The 17193-nt window shown below is 39.4% G+C and overlaps 2 protein-coding genes across 2 annotated transcripts; both read left to right on the top strand.

Moving 5' to 3' along the window:
• Positions 1-1280: 1280 nt before the first annotated feature.
• Positions 1281-3927, top strand: LOC144523381 (uncharacterized). The gene is made up of 2 exons (XM_078258902.1): positions 1281-1373; positions 1882-3927. The coding sequence occupies exons 1-2, from the start codon at positions 1352-1354 to the stop codon at positions 3840-3842; spliced, it is 1983 nt and encodes a 660-aa protein (XP_078115028.1). The 5' UTR covers positions 1281-1351; the 3' UTR covers positions 3843-3927.
• Positions 3928-7720: 3793 nt separating this feature from the next.
• On the top strand, positions 7721-15878 carry lrrc15 (leucine rich repeat containing 15). The gene is made up of 2 exons (XM_078258900.1): positions 7721-8036; positions 13568-15878. The coding sequence occupies exon 2, from the start codon at positions 13576-13578 to the stop codon at positions 15286-15288; it is 1713 nt and encodes a 570-aa protein (XP_078115026.1). The 5' UTR covers positions 7721-8036; positions 13568-13575; the 3' UTR covers positions 15289-15878.
• Positions 15879-17193: the final 1315 nt, after the last annotated feature.

The raw sequence follows: 17193 nt of genomic DNA, 5'->3' as shown, positions 1-17193 counted from the left end.
CCATCATCACTATCAGCTCTCGGAGGACTTTTGAGCTTCTGAAAAGAAACGAGAAAAACATAACTTGATCAAACTAATCCGCAATTAATTGCAAATTACTCTGATTGAAAAATCTTTCCCAAGTTAACAATTCAGTTTATGTTTTGCACATTGCTGACATGATTATTTTGCCCCTAAATTCAAGGGGGTGTAAGCATGCATCTGTTGGTATCAGAGTAACTCAGCAGTACATCATCACTGCCTGGAACTCAGTTTAACTGTGACTGCCAGTGAGAGGCCAATCAATCACAAACACTAGCAGAGCACTTTCTTTCTCTCTCTACACATACGCAACATTTTGAGAGGTGACACACTGAAGAAGAACCTGTATGTGTCAAATTCATACACATCTAAAACAAAAGTCACAAAAGTGACTGCCCTGTCACACTACAGGCATAAGACACAAAACAACCTAACTGACTCAATACAGAAATTGGTGTTATCTGTTTCAGTTCAGTCCATAAAATGGAGCGCAGCCAGAGTGGAGTTAACCCATACTGTTGAGATAAGTCTACAGGAAATGAGACAGCATCCTCTGTGTCACTCACACAATAGTGAATAATACTATGTACCAAAGGCTTAACCATTTCTGACATAGACTCTTTCCTTATGTGCTATGTTTTTGGAGGTGTTTTTTTCCTTCTTAGGCTATGTGAAAGGCAATTCAGAATTAAAGTAAAATATGGGTCCAGTGAAATAAGCCAAACTAAATACAGTCATGTGAAAAAATTAGGACACCCATGCTTAAGTTGACTACAAAGAGGAATAAAAAAATCATCTTTTGCAAATTGATCTTAATGCCTTAATTAAAAAAATGAGGAAAAATCCAACCTTTAAGGACACAAATTTTCTTTGTGAATGAATAATGTATCCTAAATAAATAAATGTTCTTCCTTAAAATACAGGGGGCATAAGTAAGTACACCCCTATGTTAAATTCCCATAGAGGCAGGCAGATTTTTATTTTTAAAGACCAGTTATTTCATGGATCCAGGATACTATGCATCCTGATAAAGTTCCCTTGGCATTTGGAATTAAAATAGCCCCACATAATCACATACCCTTCACCATACCTAGAGACTGGCATGGGGTACTTTTCATAAAATCATCTCTCAATGCAAATCAAACCAGCTATTAAGCTAACTGAAATAAAACCATAAAACCTTGACAATGGATGATTTTTGGGCGGGCTCTGCTCTACTAAAATGCCCGCCCAAAAATCATCCATTGATAGACAGGGTGCCCAGCTCTTTAAGATAGCCCTGAAAGAGCAGCACAGATCACAGCAACATGATCATAACATCAAACAGACAATGATGGATTCTCACTTCAGAGGTTGGTAGAATATTTAACTTGTTTTGGTTTTTATCCCAAGTCAGGATAGGATCAGGTATTTTACTGTTATTAAAGGGAAGAGAACATATCCTAAATGTTTTTTTTTTATTGTTTCATAATTATCCTTTGAAAATGTGTCAAGAATGTCAAGAATTGATTTCCAGGGTACCCGGATAGCTCAGTTGGTAGAGCGGGCACCCATATACATAGGTTTACTCCTCGACGCAGCGGTGCTGGTTTGACTCTGACCTGCAGCCCTTTGCTGCATGTCATTCCCATTCATGACTTCAGCTGTCCTGTCAAAATAAATGCCCAAAAAAGAAGAAAAAAAGAATTGAATTTGATTGGAAAATGGATCAAATCTGAGTTGAAGAAAAATCTTTGGCCTTTTTAATAAACAGTGAAAGACCTTTACTACAGTATATACTGCTATTTGAGGGTGGTTTAATGAGACTTCATTTTAGATTTAATCTCATTTGTCAAATCTGTCTTTATTTCAACTTTGCAGGCACCTTGTGCACGATAGTTGTCTTCTTCACACTGCCACACCTCAGCTGCAATATGCTCTGCCCCAGCAGTTGCCAGTGTAATTTTAAAGGTTCAGTCAGGTGTGTTGGAGACACCATCACAGATATACCAAAGCAGCTGCCTGTCCACACATACCTGCTGATGCTTAATGGCACAAACATGAACGTCATAAATGAGCAGAGCTTGGCAAACATGGACCTCCTGTTGCGTTTCAGTCTGACTCACAGCCATTTGCACACTATCCATCCCAGCGCCTTCCATGTTGCTCCACAGCTTAAGTCTGTCAAGCTGTCGTCCAATGATCTCTCTACCCTCCCTGCTCGGGTTTTCAGTCCACTGACCACTCTGGAGCAGCTGCATTTAGATGGGAACCAGTTGGAGACCATTGCTCCGGATATGTTTGAAGGACTTGTCAGGTTGCTGGATCTGAACCTGAGCTGGAACAAACTCAGTAGTCCTCCTTCAAATGTTTTCAATGGACTGACCCAACTTAAATTTCTGAACCTTGCCAGGAACTCCATAAAAAAACTTCCACCAACTATCTTTCACACCTTGACTAATCTTCACAAGCTTATGATCTATAACAATGAGCTAGAAGTGCTAGAAGCTGGGATTTTTGATGAACTTGTCAACCTTGTGGAGCTAAAAATCTATCATAACCAGATCACCAGCCTTCCACCTCAAGTGTTCTGGTCACTGAGGAACTTAACAATCCTGAACCTTTCCTCTAACCGGCTTCAAGCTATCCCGGCAAAGAGCTTCTACAACATGCCAAAGCTGAGCAAGCTTACCATTTACAACAACCCGTTATTATCTCTACCAGACCAGCTGATGGGTCACATGCCTGACATGACAGAGATTTATCTGTATGCCACTAACCTCACCACTGTTCCTGGGAATTTGTTTGCAAACATGTCTGGGCTCCGGAGCCTTAACCTTCATTTTAATGACAAGCTGAGGGAGTTGCCCTCAGACCTCTTCTGCTGCATTCCCAAGCTTGAGAAGCTCTCATTGAAATTCAACGACCTCCGTTATCTACATCCTCAACTGTTTTCCGGACTAACCACACTGGGCATGCTGCTTCTTAATGACAATAAGCTGCAGAGCCTACCGGAAAACATCTTTCAGGGCCTCGGAGGGGTTTTGTCAGTTGATTTGAAGAATAACCACCTTAAGACTCTACCAGGAGATATTTTGTTGTCAAATACAGCTTTGAAGGCTCTTACTCTGAGTGGCAACCCCTGGGACTGTACTTGTAGTATCAGAGGTATTGCAAAATGGATAAGACATAATGAGCATGTGGTTCTTGACAGACAGGATGTGATATGTCATAGTCCAGTGTACCAACTGCGCCGTACCATTGATTCCCTGCGTGATGAGGAGTTCAACTTTTGCGATGCTAGGATAGTCAAATCAAGATATTTTTCTATACATGAGCCAATGAAATCATTCCACACTATTACAAACAGCAGACAAACATCAGTTGTAGCTTCAGTAACCACACCGCATACAACAACATCAACCCCCACTCAAGGAGCTACCCAACAAGTCACAACACCAACAACCACTCCAACTATAAAACCATCTACCTTACATACCACCATCCTACCAACAACTCTCCAAACCACCACCATCACCCGGCCTAACGACAAGTTTCATCTCATCAATGAGATTGCCTTGTCTGATCACATGTCTCGTCCTTTCTATGACACATTGGTGGTTGAACAGGGGCCCGAGTTTGTTCACCACAAACTTCAAAACGGCTGGGTGTACGTATGGTTTCTGCCCTCAGATGAGGCCTTGACTGGGCTCCTAATGTTTAGTCACATCCTTCTTGTGGCCGCAGGCTTGTTCCTCATTCTTGCTGCCATGTTTTGCATATGTCGCCTCAACAAGACTATGGATGAGCTGAAGGCGGAGTGTGCACATCCTCCAGGGTAACAAAACATGTTATCAGGCTTGGTGCACAAGAGACCAAGATAACAGTCCTTTTCCAGGGGTTGCACTTCATAAAAGATCCCTATTAGGTGTAGGTTTTCTAGACGTGGTTGTATCTTCAAGTGTTTCTTTAAGGCAGTCAGACTTGGAATATGGAATTTTAAATATTGTGACAAAATTTAAGATGAAGGTATTTTAAGATAGCAAAGAATCACAGTACGATAATACAGTTTTTAATATTATATAATACAGTACAGTATATATAATACAGCATGCAAGCTTCAAAAACAGGTTTGCTGATGTAAGTTCATATTTTTTATTTGTTCATAATTGTATATAATTATGTAAAGCTGTAAGGAATGGTTACTTCATCGATCAATTATCCAATCAAAAGAAAATTTATCAGGAACTATTTTGAGAATTGATCAATTAGTTTCTCTATCAGCTTGTCAAATGTAAAGATTTTCTGCTTTTCTTTGTCTTATATGATAGTACATTGTGTGTTTTGTACTGTTGGTCGGACAAACCAGGCAATTGGAAGATGTCACTTTTGGAGGTTGTCATGAGCATTTTTCACTTCTTTTTCATAGACCAAACATTTAATCTTTAAAATAAAAATATGAAATAAAACTTTCTTTCAGTCATCCTTTATTTGCTATCTCCTTAAGATTGCATGCTAAATGTGATATACATACTAATGTCTAACAGTATTTGTAAGTTTTACACATTTTATTTTTCTGTTTTCCTATGTATAGTGAAATGTTAATCTTCATTGAGCAAAGCTCAAGCCAATGTAGTCAAAAGTGATCACAAGTCATTTGTTTTCCTCTAGTGGTGAAAGCTTCAAACTGCATGAAGAGACATCAAATGTGCAAATGTCTTTCTTTCATATTTTTTTTTACATCATATGTATTATATATACATATATATATATATATATATATACTGTATTTAATATTATATAATACAGTACAGAATTTATAATACAGTATGTAAGCTTCAAAAACAGCTATGCTATGATGTAAGTTTATATATATATATATATGATATAATTGAATCAGTCAAATTAAAAGTAATTAAAGTATATTCAAGAAACCTTTCTCTTATGCAACCTGGTCGAACATTGCAGTGTGTGTTCTGGTCCACTCCTATGATCACATAGCTGAATATATGCACCAATCAAGTGTCAAAGCATATTTGAAATGTGTTGTTTCCAGTGTTGTAATGTAACGAAGTACAAATACTTTGTTACTGTACTTCAGTAGAATTTTCACATTAACAGTACTTTACTTCATTATTTATATTTCTAGGAACTTTTACTCCATTACATGATGTTTAAGAAGGCGAAGAAACCCTGAATGTTATGCTTTACTAAGGAAGCCACAATAAAGTTCATAATCAAAGTTTTTTTTTTACTTTTACTTCTAATACTTAAGCACATTTAAAAATCAGAAAATTACTTTTGATACTTAAGTACAGGAAATAAAGACAAGAAGAAAAACTTAGTATTTAGTAATATTCTAAAAGGTGACTTTAACTTCTACCAACGTTTTTTTCTGGTAAGATACTTGTACTTTTACTCAAGTATTGCTTTCAAGTACTTACAAGATGTTTAGTTGTTTCATAAACCTGTGCCAGGGCCCTAGTTGTATTTGAGAAAGCTGCTTATAAAAACATCCCTTATCTGAGTTGTTTGGGTGGGAACAAGGGAGGAAGGTCCAAAATTACTCATATCTCGGACACCGGGAAGTACAACACCATCATATTCGTCAGTCTTTCAGATTTCACAAGGTCGTGGAGCAGAACAACTGTTGAGATGACTAAACAGTGCCCCTGTAATTTCACAAGCCTCCATTATGAAAACAGAACCACTACAACGTGCAATGTGCAGTTATGATTCCCTTTTTTGGAGTGGTCCCTGATCACTTAAAATAACTTACAATATAGCCTAGAAAAGGACTGAAAAAACATAGTTGCTCTATAATTGTATCATTAAGTTTTCATACAAATGTTTTTAATGATAATAATAATATTATTCTTTTGAGGTGAAATGATCAACTGCTGGTCAAAAAAGCTTTCAAAGCTTTTAAACCTGCACAAAATGACAATGGATGCCACAAATTCCACAAGAAGTGATTGGACTTTAAACAAACCACAAACAAAAGAGGACGAATTGATGAACGGCACCCAAGTTCATTGCTATGGCAACGGGTGAATAGGCCCTTTCAGTATGCTGAGCTCACACAACAGTGGACACACACACACACACACACACACACACACACACACACACACACACACACACACACACACACACACACACACACACACACACACAGGATAAGCATGGGAAGAGGAACTCATATTGCAGGGGTCACAGGGAATGTTTGAGCACAGTGGAAAACCAGTGGAGTATTTATATTCCACAGCCCATTTGTAGCTCTGGTCTTAGCCGACTCTTGGTTGTAGAGTAGAGCAATACTGCTCGAAGTCCAATAATTAACAGTTAGAAATGCATTTTGACATTAACAAAATATGATTTTAGCCTAACATTTAGCCCAAGACAGCTATCACAACATTGAAATGTGTTTCTCTTTTATCTCCAACTTGCTCATCTAAATGGAGTTGTTATGTCATAAAACCTCTAACTTTAATCATGCCTGATTTAGCTATGTAATTATTCATTTTTCAAATATTTTGGGGAAAACATACACTCATTATTACCAGGTAGAGTTTTTACTATAAGTCTTGTAAACTCATCTAATTGCAAATTCAATGAATTTTAACTCTTTTTTTGTCAAACAGGGAGAAATAAAGTACTTTATACTGCCATATTATTTTATATATTCATTCATCTGTGTGCTAACTGCTGACCTTTTGATCTCACCCCCTTTGTATTTCACTGTTTCACCATCAATGTAATAGCTAACAGTGCATATGGTGTAACTCCTGCATCCCAGAATGTTACTTCTACTATACAGTGAGTAACGTGTGCCAGCTTAATGATAACAAGAGTTCACAATGACTTTGTTGATGAATATATATGACTAGTATGCCCTTTTTTTTTAGCATGTAATACATTCCCTTCTATGCATCTTCCAGTATCTTAACAGTAAACCTTAAAACCACCATGTGTCCAGTGTGATTTTTGGGTGCTGCAGCAACTGACTTCTATACGTTAACTCCACCCTCACTATCTGTTTTCTGTGGTGAGGAGTTCATTTGTTAGTTTAATTTTACAAACAGATGGATTCACTAAGGCCGCTCAGGAATGTTAAATGCAGCAGGACACTCAGTAAACAAACAGTAAAACTCTGTTTCCTTAACAAATTCCTATTCATTCTCACATGCTGTATATGCACACAAACAGAAGCTCTCTGCAACCGCAGGGGAAGTTTAAATTCATCATTTCATCCAGAAGTATATACAGAAGTAAGACGGAACAGATATTTGCAAGTTGTTTTTTTTGTTTTTTTCTTTTATCATCTTGCAATCTGTAATTATCAATTATAACCCTAGATTTGTGAATGTCTAAAAACTGCCAAGTGCCTAAACCATCTTCTTACAAGCATACCAGGGAAGTCATACCAAAGATATGTGCAGCTGATACTTAAATTTGCACACCCAAAACAAAAAGGCACGTATGCAGAAAACAATGTCACAAACAAACCCACAAAACCAGCTCCCTTGTCTTTAACCACACCAAATTCTCCAACACAAATTCCTGGTTTAAAAACATGTGGATCCACTAAGATGAAGCATAGCTCACACCTCCCATCAGATGGAATCAATCAAACACAGGCCCTATACTATAAAGACAAATCACCAGAGGGTCGGGCTTCCCTGTGCTTGCTTGATGAAGCGTGTGTGTGTGTGTGTGTGTGTGTGTGTGTGTGTGAGAGAAACAGAGGAGGCAGGGGGTACAGCTGGGACGCTGAACAGTGCCACTGGGCTACTGAAGCCTCAGAAAAAAAGACCTGCAGATTTTGTGAGCTCAGGGCAAAAACCAAAAACTGGATGGTGAGGGGAATCGAGTGATGACGAAGAACAGGAACATGTGATGGTGTGAGAGTTCAGACGGTGGTGGAAACTTTCATCAGAGGATTTGTGAAGCTAAGGAGGAAGGGAGGACGTACATAAAAGACAACCACACCAACTCGCTGTCTCTGATCATTCAATCGTCAAACATTACAGGAGGTAAGTAATGGCAAAATTGCATGCTGTCCTGATTAACAGAATACTGGTCTTATACTTATAACATACTTGTCAAGAATACTGAGGCAGGAAGATTACATGATGAAATCAATCTGAGCCTAAATAAAATAAGGATAACAAACAATAAGTTATAATGGCAATAAGTTTGTGTAATCTTTTTTACTTGTATATTTAAAATACAACCTTCTGTACATAATTCATTCAAGCCTTACTTTTGTTACATCATGTGTGTATTCACGTGTAAAGTACAATACTCCCTTTAAGATTCTTAGTTTGCACTGAATTTGATGACATTTTCATTTTTTGAAAATTTGGTTTATGTTAGATAACTTAAGTCTTAATAATATAGTATGTTAGATAAATATGTGATAATCAAAACCTTTTATACAAAACATGAATTAAGTTCTGTGGCTTGCATTCTGTACTCTGGCGGTACAGTTACCCACTTTGCTAGATCAGTATTTTAATGAAAGAGACAAAGTGCTGATCCTTCAGCTGTGGCAAGGAGAAAAAAAAATCAAAGCAATTAATGGTGAACTGGAAATGCTTTAGTCATTACACTGTACTGCAGGGCATTCCAGGTTCTCCCAGTCGGGAGCAGACATTGGTTTTGGTTGGACTGGGATGTTATAATACCCAAGAGGAAACATGGTCTAGCTGTCAGGTTTAGTTGATTTTGTGATGAAACCAGTGGGAGTTGACCCACAAAATCTCATTCGAACAAATATGAAGGAAATCTATAAGTAATTTTACTAAGGGTTAGGGTTATTGATAGTAGCAGTAAAAGTAATGAGTACTGTTAAAGTAGGAGTACTGGGGTGCTCGGATAGCTCAGTTGGTAGAGCAGGAGCCTATATATGGAGGTTTACTCCTCGACGCAGCGGGCCAGGGTTCAACTGCGACCTGCAGCCCTTTGCTGTATGTCATTCCAGAGATGTTCACAAGTCATTTTTTGGAAGGTCGAGTCTCAAGTCTTTGAGCTTGAGTCCAAGTCAAGTCTCAAGTCTCTGGGCATCTGATCTGTCCCTAACACTGTATTGTTAAATCTTATGAATTCAAATTGAAATATTAACCTAAGTAACATCACATGGATACAACTATAAAGATACAATGCGCCTGTTCCCAGCATTAGCACAACACTTTGCGATGGTTAGCTTGTTACCTGTGGTGATATATGCTAAATGTAACGTCTCTTTCACTCAAAAAAATGTCTAATGGTGAAGTGGAAATCAAGAGAATAGTGGCAGCGCCACACCAGTTACAGAACAACATGCATCTCAGTGTCAGTCCAAATTACGCACAATAAGCAGTTTGAAGTTTGAAGTGTTAGTACGCTCAGTGAAACTGAGTCCAGCGCGAGGGGGATCCGACTCAGAGGAGGAGAGGTTAGTGAGGCCAGCGTCTCCACGGCAGGTGACAGTGCGCACGGATCCGCTGCGTCACGCATGGATGAAATAATAAAAATTGTAAATAGGACTACAGTAACAGAAATATGAGCAGAATTAAGACAGTGAAGACGGCTCAGTGTTTGGTGGACCGGGTACACCTTGTTCACTTAATAGCCTACAAATCATCCGTACGGGATTAATTACGCATCACATGAGTTTGCCCACCCGACACAGCGTTTGTTCCTGGGGAGATGGATCCGTGCGTCCCGCCTCCTGTGCGCCATGGATGTCTGAGCCTCAGCAACTACTAACTATAAAGATACAATGTGTCTGTTCCCAGCATTAGCACAACACTTTGCGATGGTTAGCTTGTTACCTGTGACGATATATGCTAAATGTAACGTCTCTTTCACATTAGCGTGACTGACCTATCTGGGTGCGTTTTGAGATGCCTGTTAAGATCGATGTTGTTGATCTGGCATCATTTATCTTGGTGCCACACACCTTGCATATAGCTGTTCGCTTACTGCTACTATTTACTAAGATATTGAAAGCAAAACTAATGACAAAGGCACAACTCCGGGAGGACTTGGTGTCGCCATCGTCAATGTATTTTTTTTTTTATGTGAGTGCGCGCACATAAGGCATAACGCATGCGTTCCGTTGCACATTATGGCAAAGGGCAGGGGACATATGGCTCGTCATACATTTCCCCAAAGTATATGCGCCAATAAAAGAAAATACAAATACATGAATACATTTAGATTTAAAAAACAATAATTGCATGAAAATAGGTTGTTGAGGAGTCTCGAAGCTCGAGTCTGAAGTCTTTTGGGTTGAAGTCTGAAGTCAGCTGTTTGTGCGACTTAAGTGCGACTCGAGTCCGAGTCTAAAGACTCGAGTCCCCATCTCTGTGTCATTCCCCCTCTCTCTCCTCTTTCATGTCTTCAGCTGTCCTGTCAAAAAGAAAGAAAAAAAGAAAAGTAGGAGTACTAGTAGGGTTGGGAATAAAGAATGGCATTTTTTTCTCTCACAGCAGGGACCAAAGCACCACACCGCTTGAATTCAAGCATACATGAGTACATGTATTGAAAATGGAAACAGCTGTATTTCATGACTCTCTATCTTTGATGTGAAAAACAAAACAAAACAAAAAGAAAGAAAGAAAGAAAGAAAGAAAGAAAGAAAATAAATAAATCTGGTACATCTGTGGCTGAGCTCATTTAAGGGACGTACTGGCCTCTTTAGAAAGTTATTTCCTCGGAAAGACTCTCTGCACCCTAATAGAGGTGTATTAGGGTGCCAGTGAGAAACAACTCATGCTTGCCAACCTTAAGTTGCAGAACTTTAAATGGATTTGTATGGAGAAGCAGGTCATTGTGTTGGCACAGCTTTGCCTTTGGAGCCTCCTGTGCCATAACAAACAGCGAGCACAGCTTCCAACACAGCCTCAAACGTGCAGGCAGTCACGTGTCATGTTTAAATGCACTGTAGACACAACACAAACACCATGTCCACATTCAATGAAGATATCATCTGCAGTTTGGGGATTTACTTCTAAAAAACATGATGCAGCTAAATGTATATGTGAGCTCCAAAATTGCTGTTGAACAAAATTGAGTAAATGGTTTTGATGCCAAAAGACTGCTTAGCATGGTGATTTTACCAGCCAACCATGTTGGCAATGTTGACGGCCAACGCCACTAGCAACAGGCAACAAAGTACAACACTGGATCAATTTATGCAAATGTTTCATGTTTGGTTTAAACAAGAATGCTAAGGGTGAAACATGTAGGCACTGTTACTAATTAGAATTGCCTTATTATGGCGGCGATAATTAAAGTGCAGAGAATCCCCTTTGTGGTTGTTCTTTCAGTGAGAGGAGACACAGTAAAAGTCACCTCTTTTACTGTCCTGGAAACTGACAACTTTTGTACATCAAATCTCAGAGAGCAGTGCAGAGAAGTGAAAATACAACAAATGCGAAAGTGCTATAGCATATACAATTTCAACATAGGCCTACAAAAGACAGATTTGAAAAAGAACGGACAAAATAAAAGCAGATGGGCCAACAAGACCTGACTTTTGTTCGCTAGTGCTCCAAAGACACAGGACATTTCCCCTTAATGCCAATCGGGTATGGCTGCAGCCTGGAGACCTCCCGTCTCATGCACTCCCAGCTGTTGCCTTCTCCGAGCTTCGACTTTTCAAAATAAAAGCTTGCGTCTGGTCCGCTATGTCTTCGTACTTTGGTGTTGGATGTTTTTGAACTAAACAGTCAGGGGCGCCGCCAGGAATTTTGGGCCCCATGACAAAAAATCTAATTGGGCCCCCCTCTGCACAGCTTTTGTCACCACATCTCTAGGACCTAACTGTCCCATCAAAAGCTTTACATAACTCTAATTAAAGGCTTGCAACTGTCTTGCTTCTTGTAGTTCAATACTAGAACTAGAATTTGACAAAATGGAAAATTCACAATTTTTCACAAAATTATTATTATTATTATTATTATTATTATTAATGAAAGACAGATAAATGCCCACAGACTCCTTGCAATGATGCTAACTGGCATGTCATTGAACACAATGTTGCTCATCTTCTTCACTGGGACAGGGAGGGGCACAGTTAGGGGGAGACTGGCTGACTGCTGACTCATCTGTTGTTAGTCTGCTAAAAGGGGCAGGGACAATGATTTAATATGAATATCTTGCTAAACGTTTCCCTGCACTGATTAAATGGTGATTACATGTAGGCTAACACTAGTCTGTAGCTAGCTAGCTTATTTCACTATGGACATTAAGCCAACAGGTTAATACCACTCACAGACTATAGGCTACCCACCTTTCTTGGTGAAAAACTGGGTTACAGTTTGACACCCTTTCCTTTGTCTTTCCTCTCACTCTTTTCTCTCTTTCCTTTTTTGAAAACCAGATTTTGATTTAACGTTACTTGGCAACACTGTGGTCACTGTAGTTCTGCCGCATCTACTGACTGCAACTCACTGAGTGTGCTAAGGCAGGACCAAACCATTTCATGCAGATAGGTGGTGGTATATGGATGTTTACTTTTTGGTCAATGGGGATATTTAACTTTTACTGCCAAAAACAAGTAAAAACAAAGAGATCATTATTTTTATTATTATATTTAAACTATAGATACTGAATCATGATGGTTTAATAATTTTATATTAGTTTTTACCTATTTTTGGGGCCCCTGTCAGTCATGGGCCCTTGAAATTGTCCTAACTTTCGGCACCCCTGTAAACCATAGACATATATAGACTGTGCTGTAAACAGTACAGCAATCATGCTAATGAATATAATTATTTTTTCAGTAGATGTCTTAGTTACAACACAGCTAGCAAAGCAGTTTTTTGTTTATTTATTCATATTTATTTATTTTGTTTGGGAAATCCCACGGTCTCTACAAAGCAATAGCTCAAATTGTCTGGCTGACTACTGTACAGGGAGGGACTAGAAATCCTGTCTGGTTTTTTTGTACTTCAAGAGAGAATTGCGCCACAATATGAATTGATTATCTGCATCAGGGAGACAACATTAACATCCACAAATCTGCCAACTATAGCTATGTATGGCTATCGATAATTTGATCGATCGATAACATGAATTAATTGCATCATGCTCCACTTACTTAACCGTGACTTTATTTAGAAAATAATTCACGATTTCATATTCTGAACATCTGAATTTACCGTGGGACACGCCCTGGCATGAGACGGGAGGTCTCCAGGCTGCAGCCATACACTCTTGCTTAACGCGGCTAGATAGCATCTTTTGCTACGCCCTTCCTTTCTGGTAAATGCACTTTCAAACACCCCACCTCCATTTGTAACTGGCATTCTTTTAAAAAAGTTAAGTAATGTAATTTGAGTATCTTTTCTGGACTTGACTCCAGTCCTCCAGAGCCACAGAGGGCATTAAAAAACTTTCAGTGTGTAGGCTACTCTCTGTAGTAGGGGACAGTAGAGTGCCCCTTAAGGACAAAAAAAGGGTATTCAGTATGTAATGACCACGCATGTTCACAAGAGCCTTTGCTGTCCATGTTTATCTGATACAATATGCATAACCAACCTTGACTGTAACATAGCCATTTCTTTTGTTCTAGGTTAAATAATGGACCTGCCTCTGACCCTACATGTGCTCCTACTTCTCTGTTTTCTCAACACTTCTGCTTGGACATGTCCAGATGGGTGTAAATGTCAAGGAACCAAAATCATCTGCATTGGCCTCTCTGACTTCCCTACAACTGTACCCTCTGCTACCAATGCCCTCTACTTCTTCAATTGCAGTATCAACTTCCTGAAACCAGAGGACCTGACTGATTTCTCTAATTCCTTTAGCACATTTGTTATCAAAGACACTGTTTTGAGGGAAGTGCGCACTGGTACATTTGATTATACTCCGAACCTAGTTGCCCTACTCTTTAGTGCCACCGAACTGAATGATCTCCCTGAGGCCTTGTTCCAAAATCTTCATAAGCTCGAGAATCTGAATCTGAAGAGCAACAAGCTCTCTGTACTCCGCCCTAACTGGTTTTCCACGTTGGCAGTGCTGAAAGTCCTTGACCTCAGTAAGAACCTTTACACATCTGTACCTGTGGAAACATTTCATCCTCTTACTGAGCTGCAGTACCTTTTGCTTTCTGGAAACAATATCAGTCAATTACAGAGAGAGACTTTCAAGGGTCTTTCTAAGCTTAAAACCTTACGGCTTAACAAAAACTTGCTACAGGAACTCCCCCTTGGCAGTTTGGATGACCTTAAAGACCTGGAGGAACTATCTCTACATGACAATCTAATTACTCATATCCACCACGACCTGTTCTCCAAGACATTGAAACTCCAGAAACTGTTCCTCTCCCACAACAGGCTCACATCTCTTCCACAAGGGATCTTCTTAAACCTGCCCCTCCTTTCCCAGATCTCCCTGTATGAAAATCAACTGGAGAGTCTGAGACCAGGAGTGTTTGGGCCCATGGCCCTGAAGGAGTTGTGGCTGTATGACAACAAGCTGAGCCGTTTGGAGGATGACACATTCAGGAACTTGACTCAGTTGCATCTCCTGGTAATCAGTCGCAACCAGATCAGCTCTGTATCCAAAAGGGCCTTTGGAGGGTTGGAGCAGCTGGGAGAGGTATCCCTTCACACCAATCTGCTCACAACCCTGCAAGCTGGGACTTTCCAAGGTCTGCCCAGTCTGGTCAACATTTCCTTGGAGCACAACGACATCAGCTCCCTCCCTACGGGTTTTCTCCAGGGCCTGAGCAACCTGGGACAGATAGACCTGCGAAATAACTCCCTTCCCAACCTGCCACAGGAGATTCTAGATGCCCTTACTGCAGCAAAGGAAGTTCTCCTGCAGCAGAACCCCTGGAGGTGTGACAAGGATATTTTGCCACTTAGAGACTGGATGTTACAGCACCCATCCAAGGCCAACCAAACTCTTGTGGTCTGTGAAACACCTTTCAGTCGGAATGGTGAGGTAATTGCTCTGCTGGCAGATGAGAACTTCCTGCCTCTCAGCTCTACAGAGCAGCCTGTGTTGACCTCAACAGAGAAGAGGAGGAAACCCCACACTCCTCCAACTAGACGAAGCACTTCCTCTCCTGCTGTCAAGACTACCCCCACCTCAGAGCACGAGGAGGTCACGAGCGGTGGACAAGGGGAGAAGGAAACAGTTTCAAATGATACTTCTATCATTCTCATCGTCATTGCAGTAGTGGCCACCGTCATCATCAGCACTGTGATCATCAGCTGTTTGCGCTGGAAGCGATACAAGAGAGGCAGGGGAAATATAGCCGGCAGAAATAAGACCTCTGTGCTGTAGATTAGACCACCCAATATTCGCAAACCAAGAACTTTTAAAGCCAAGGGGAAAATGCTCTGATTGCTGTGGTTTACTTGGAAATGTGCAGCCCAGAGTGAATTTTAGAGCCTAAAAGACAACAGAAAGAACCACTTCAGCTTCATTCAGATGTACCAGCTAGAACAGACAAGTTACTTTTTGAATTCATTAGTTTTTAATTTTTAATGATCAAAATTACCAGCCAGTATTCCTCTTCATTTGTGCTGTAAAAACAGACGTTGTATGAACTAATGGTAAAAACACCCACATTGCCATCTTGTGGACAAACACAAGAGTGCACAGAAACAGTGACATCTTCTAGTAGAATTAAGACTGAATTCAGTAATTGTCGTTCAAACTATTTTACAGTATTAATAATTGCAGTTTGACTATTGCTTTTGTGCTAACAACAATACGTTGAGGAGACAGTTTTACTTTCTTTAGCAAAATGGTATCCATGAAAAGTCATTTTGACTCCACTGTAACACAATTCATCCTATAGTTTACACACTTGCAATGCCAAATGCTACTATACAATGAATAAATGCACTATTTTAGTGGGAGAAATCGTACATAGTGTAAATCATTTACTGAACTAAGTGGTATTACATGCAAGCTTCCCTTCCTGAATCTATAGCAAGTTATTCGTTATCGACCCATTTTTTTAGGAGCGTAGAGGAGGATAAAACTCTCCAAATGCTTCTGAAAATGAGTTTACCTACACATACAGGTTAAGTTATAAAAATTGGAAGTAACATTACAATGACATACTGTGTTGTACATTACATGAGGAAAAAAATACATGAACACATCTAAAAGTATTTAAGATTATGTTATTTGTCAGTATGCTGTGGTCTACGTTTTGCAGGACGTTGTGTTCACAACATTTTTAATCAACTGTATGTTTCTGATTATGTTGATGATACCAAATCATTTTGTGGGATTTTCAGAATAACAAAGAGAAGTTCAAACTGAGTAAGTTTAAAAATGGTCATGGTGAAGGGAAGAAGGAACAGCATGATACTGCACCAGAAACTTGTTGCTTGGTGGCATTCACAGCAATCTGTATTTATTTTGCAATGTAGTGATGGTGTACATATATCACTGGTAATAACTACAGCCACATATCTGACTTATGTCTACTTTCCTCTCCATTTAATCAATTATACACAAAAGACTGCCATCTAATGGAAGAAAGTCAGAAAAAGTTTGAAACATTTGGACAAAAGCCAAGTATTCCACCCTTTGCTTTGCCTGCAGTTACTGATGCCTGCCAAATCAAATCAGTAACAAATGCCGTAATGTATGTCTAATTGTTGCCTGACAATAACAATGTTCGAGGAAGGAAGTTAAAACTAAACATAATCAACAAACATGTACATAAAGGCATGTAAAATAGAGATTTTGGCATTTCCTGATGTGGGAACAGATACATATTTTCAAAATGTTTACATAACATAAAGTATGTTTAGAGTGTGTGCATAAATGATGAATAATAATCAAGCTTTTATCTGTTTATGCCACTGTCCGTGGTGAATAACCTAACACACCTAACACGTCAAATGGTAGGTAGTGCAGTCTTAGAGTCAGCGTTGAAAGCTTAATCATCCATCAAATTTAAAATTAACATTCATTAAATTTGTACCTAGTGATGGCAGAGGGCTCTGTTTTGAACGCTACTTTAATCTAGAATATTCAGACTAAAGAAAACAAAAGTTTGTGGATGCTGTTGAAATGTCAGTAATTATAAGAAATAATAATAATAAAAAAAATATAGAGCAGCAACCTTCCATCCTTGCTCTTATCTCAAGCTGCAGAAGTGTGTTAGACCACGCCTCACATGTGATGCAAACTTTTCAGAGGCCGGCTGGCCAGCATTGATACAGA

Source organism: Sander vitreus, chromosome 9, assembly GCF_031162955.1.
Source record: "Sander vitreus isolate 19-12246 chromosome 9, sanVit1, whole genome shotgun sequence".
Classification (NCBI taxonomy): Eukaryota; Metazoa; Chordata; class Actinopteri; order Perciformes; family Percidae; genus Sander; species Sander vitreus.
Note: the sequence above shows the minus strand (reverse complement) of the source record. Positions and strands in the feature narration are given on the sequence as shown.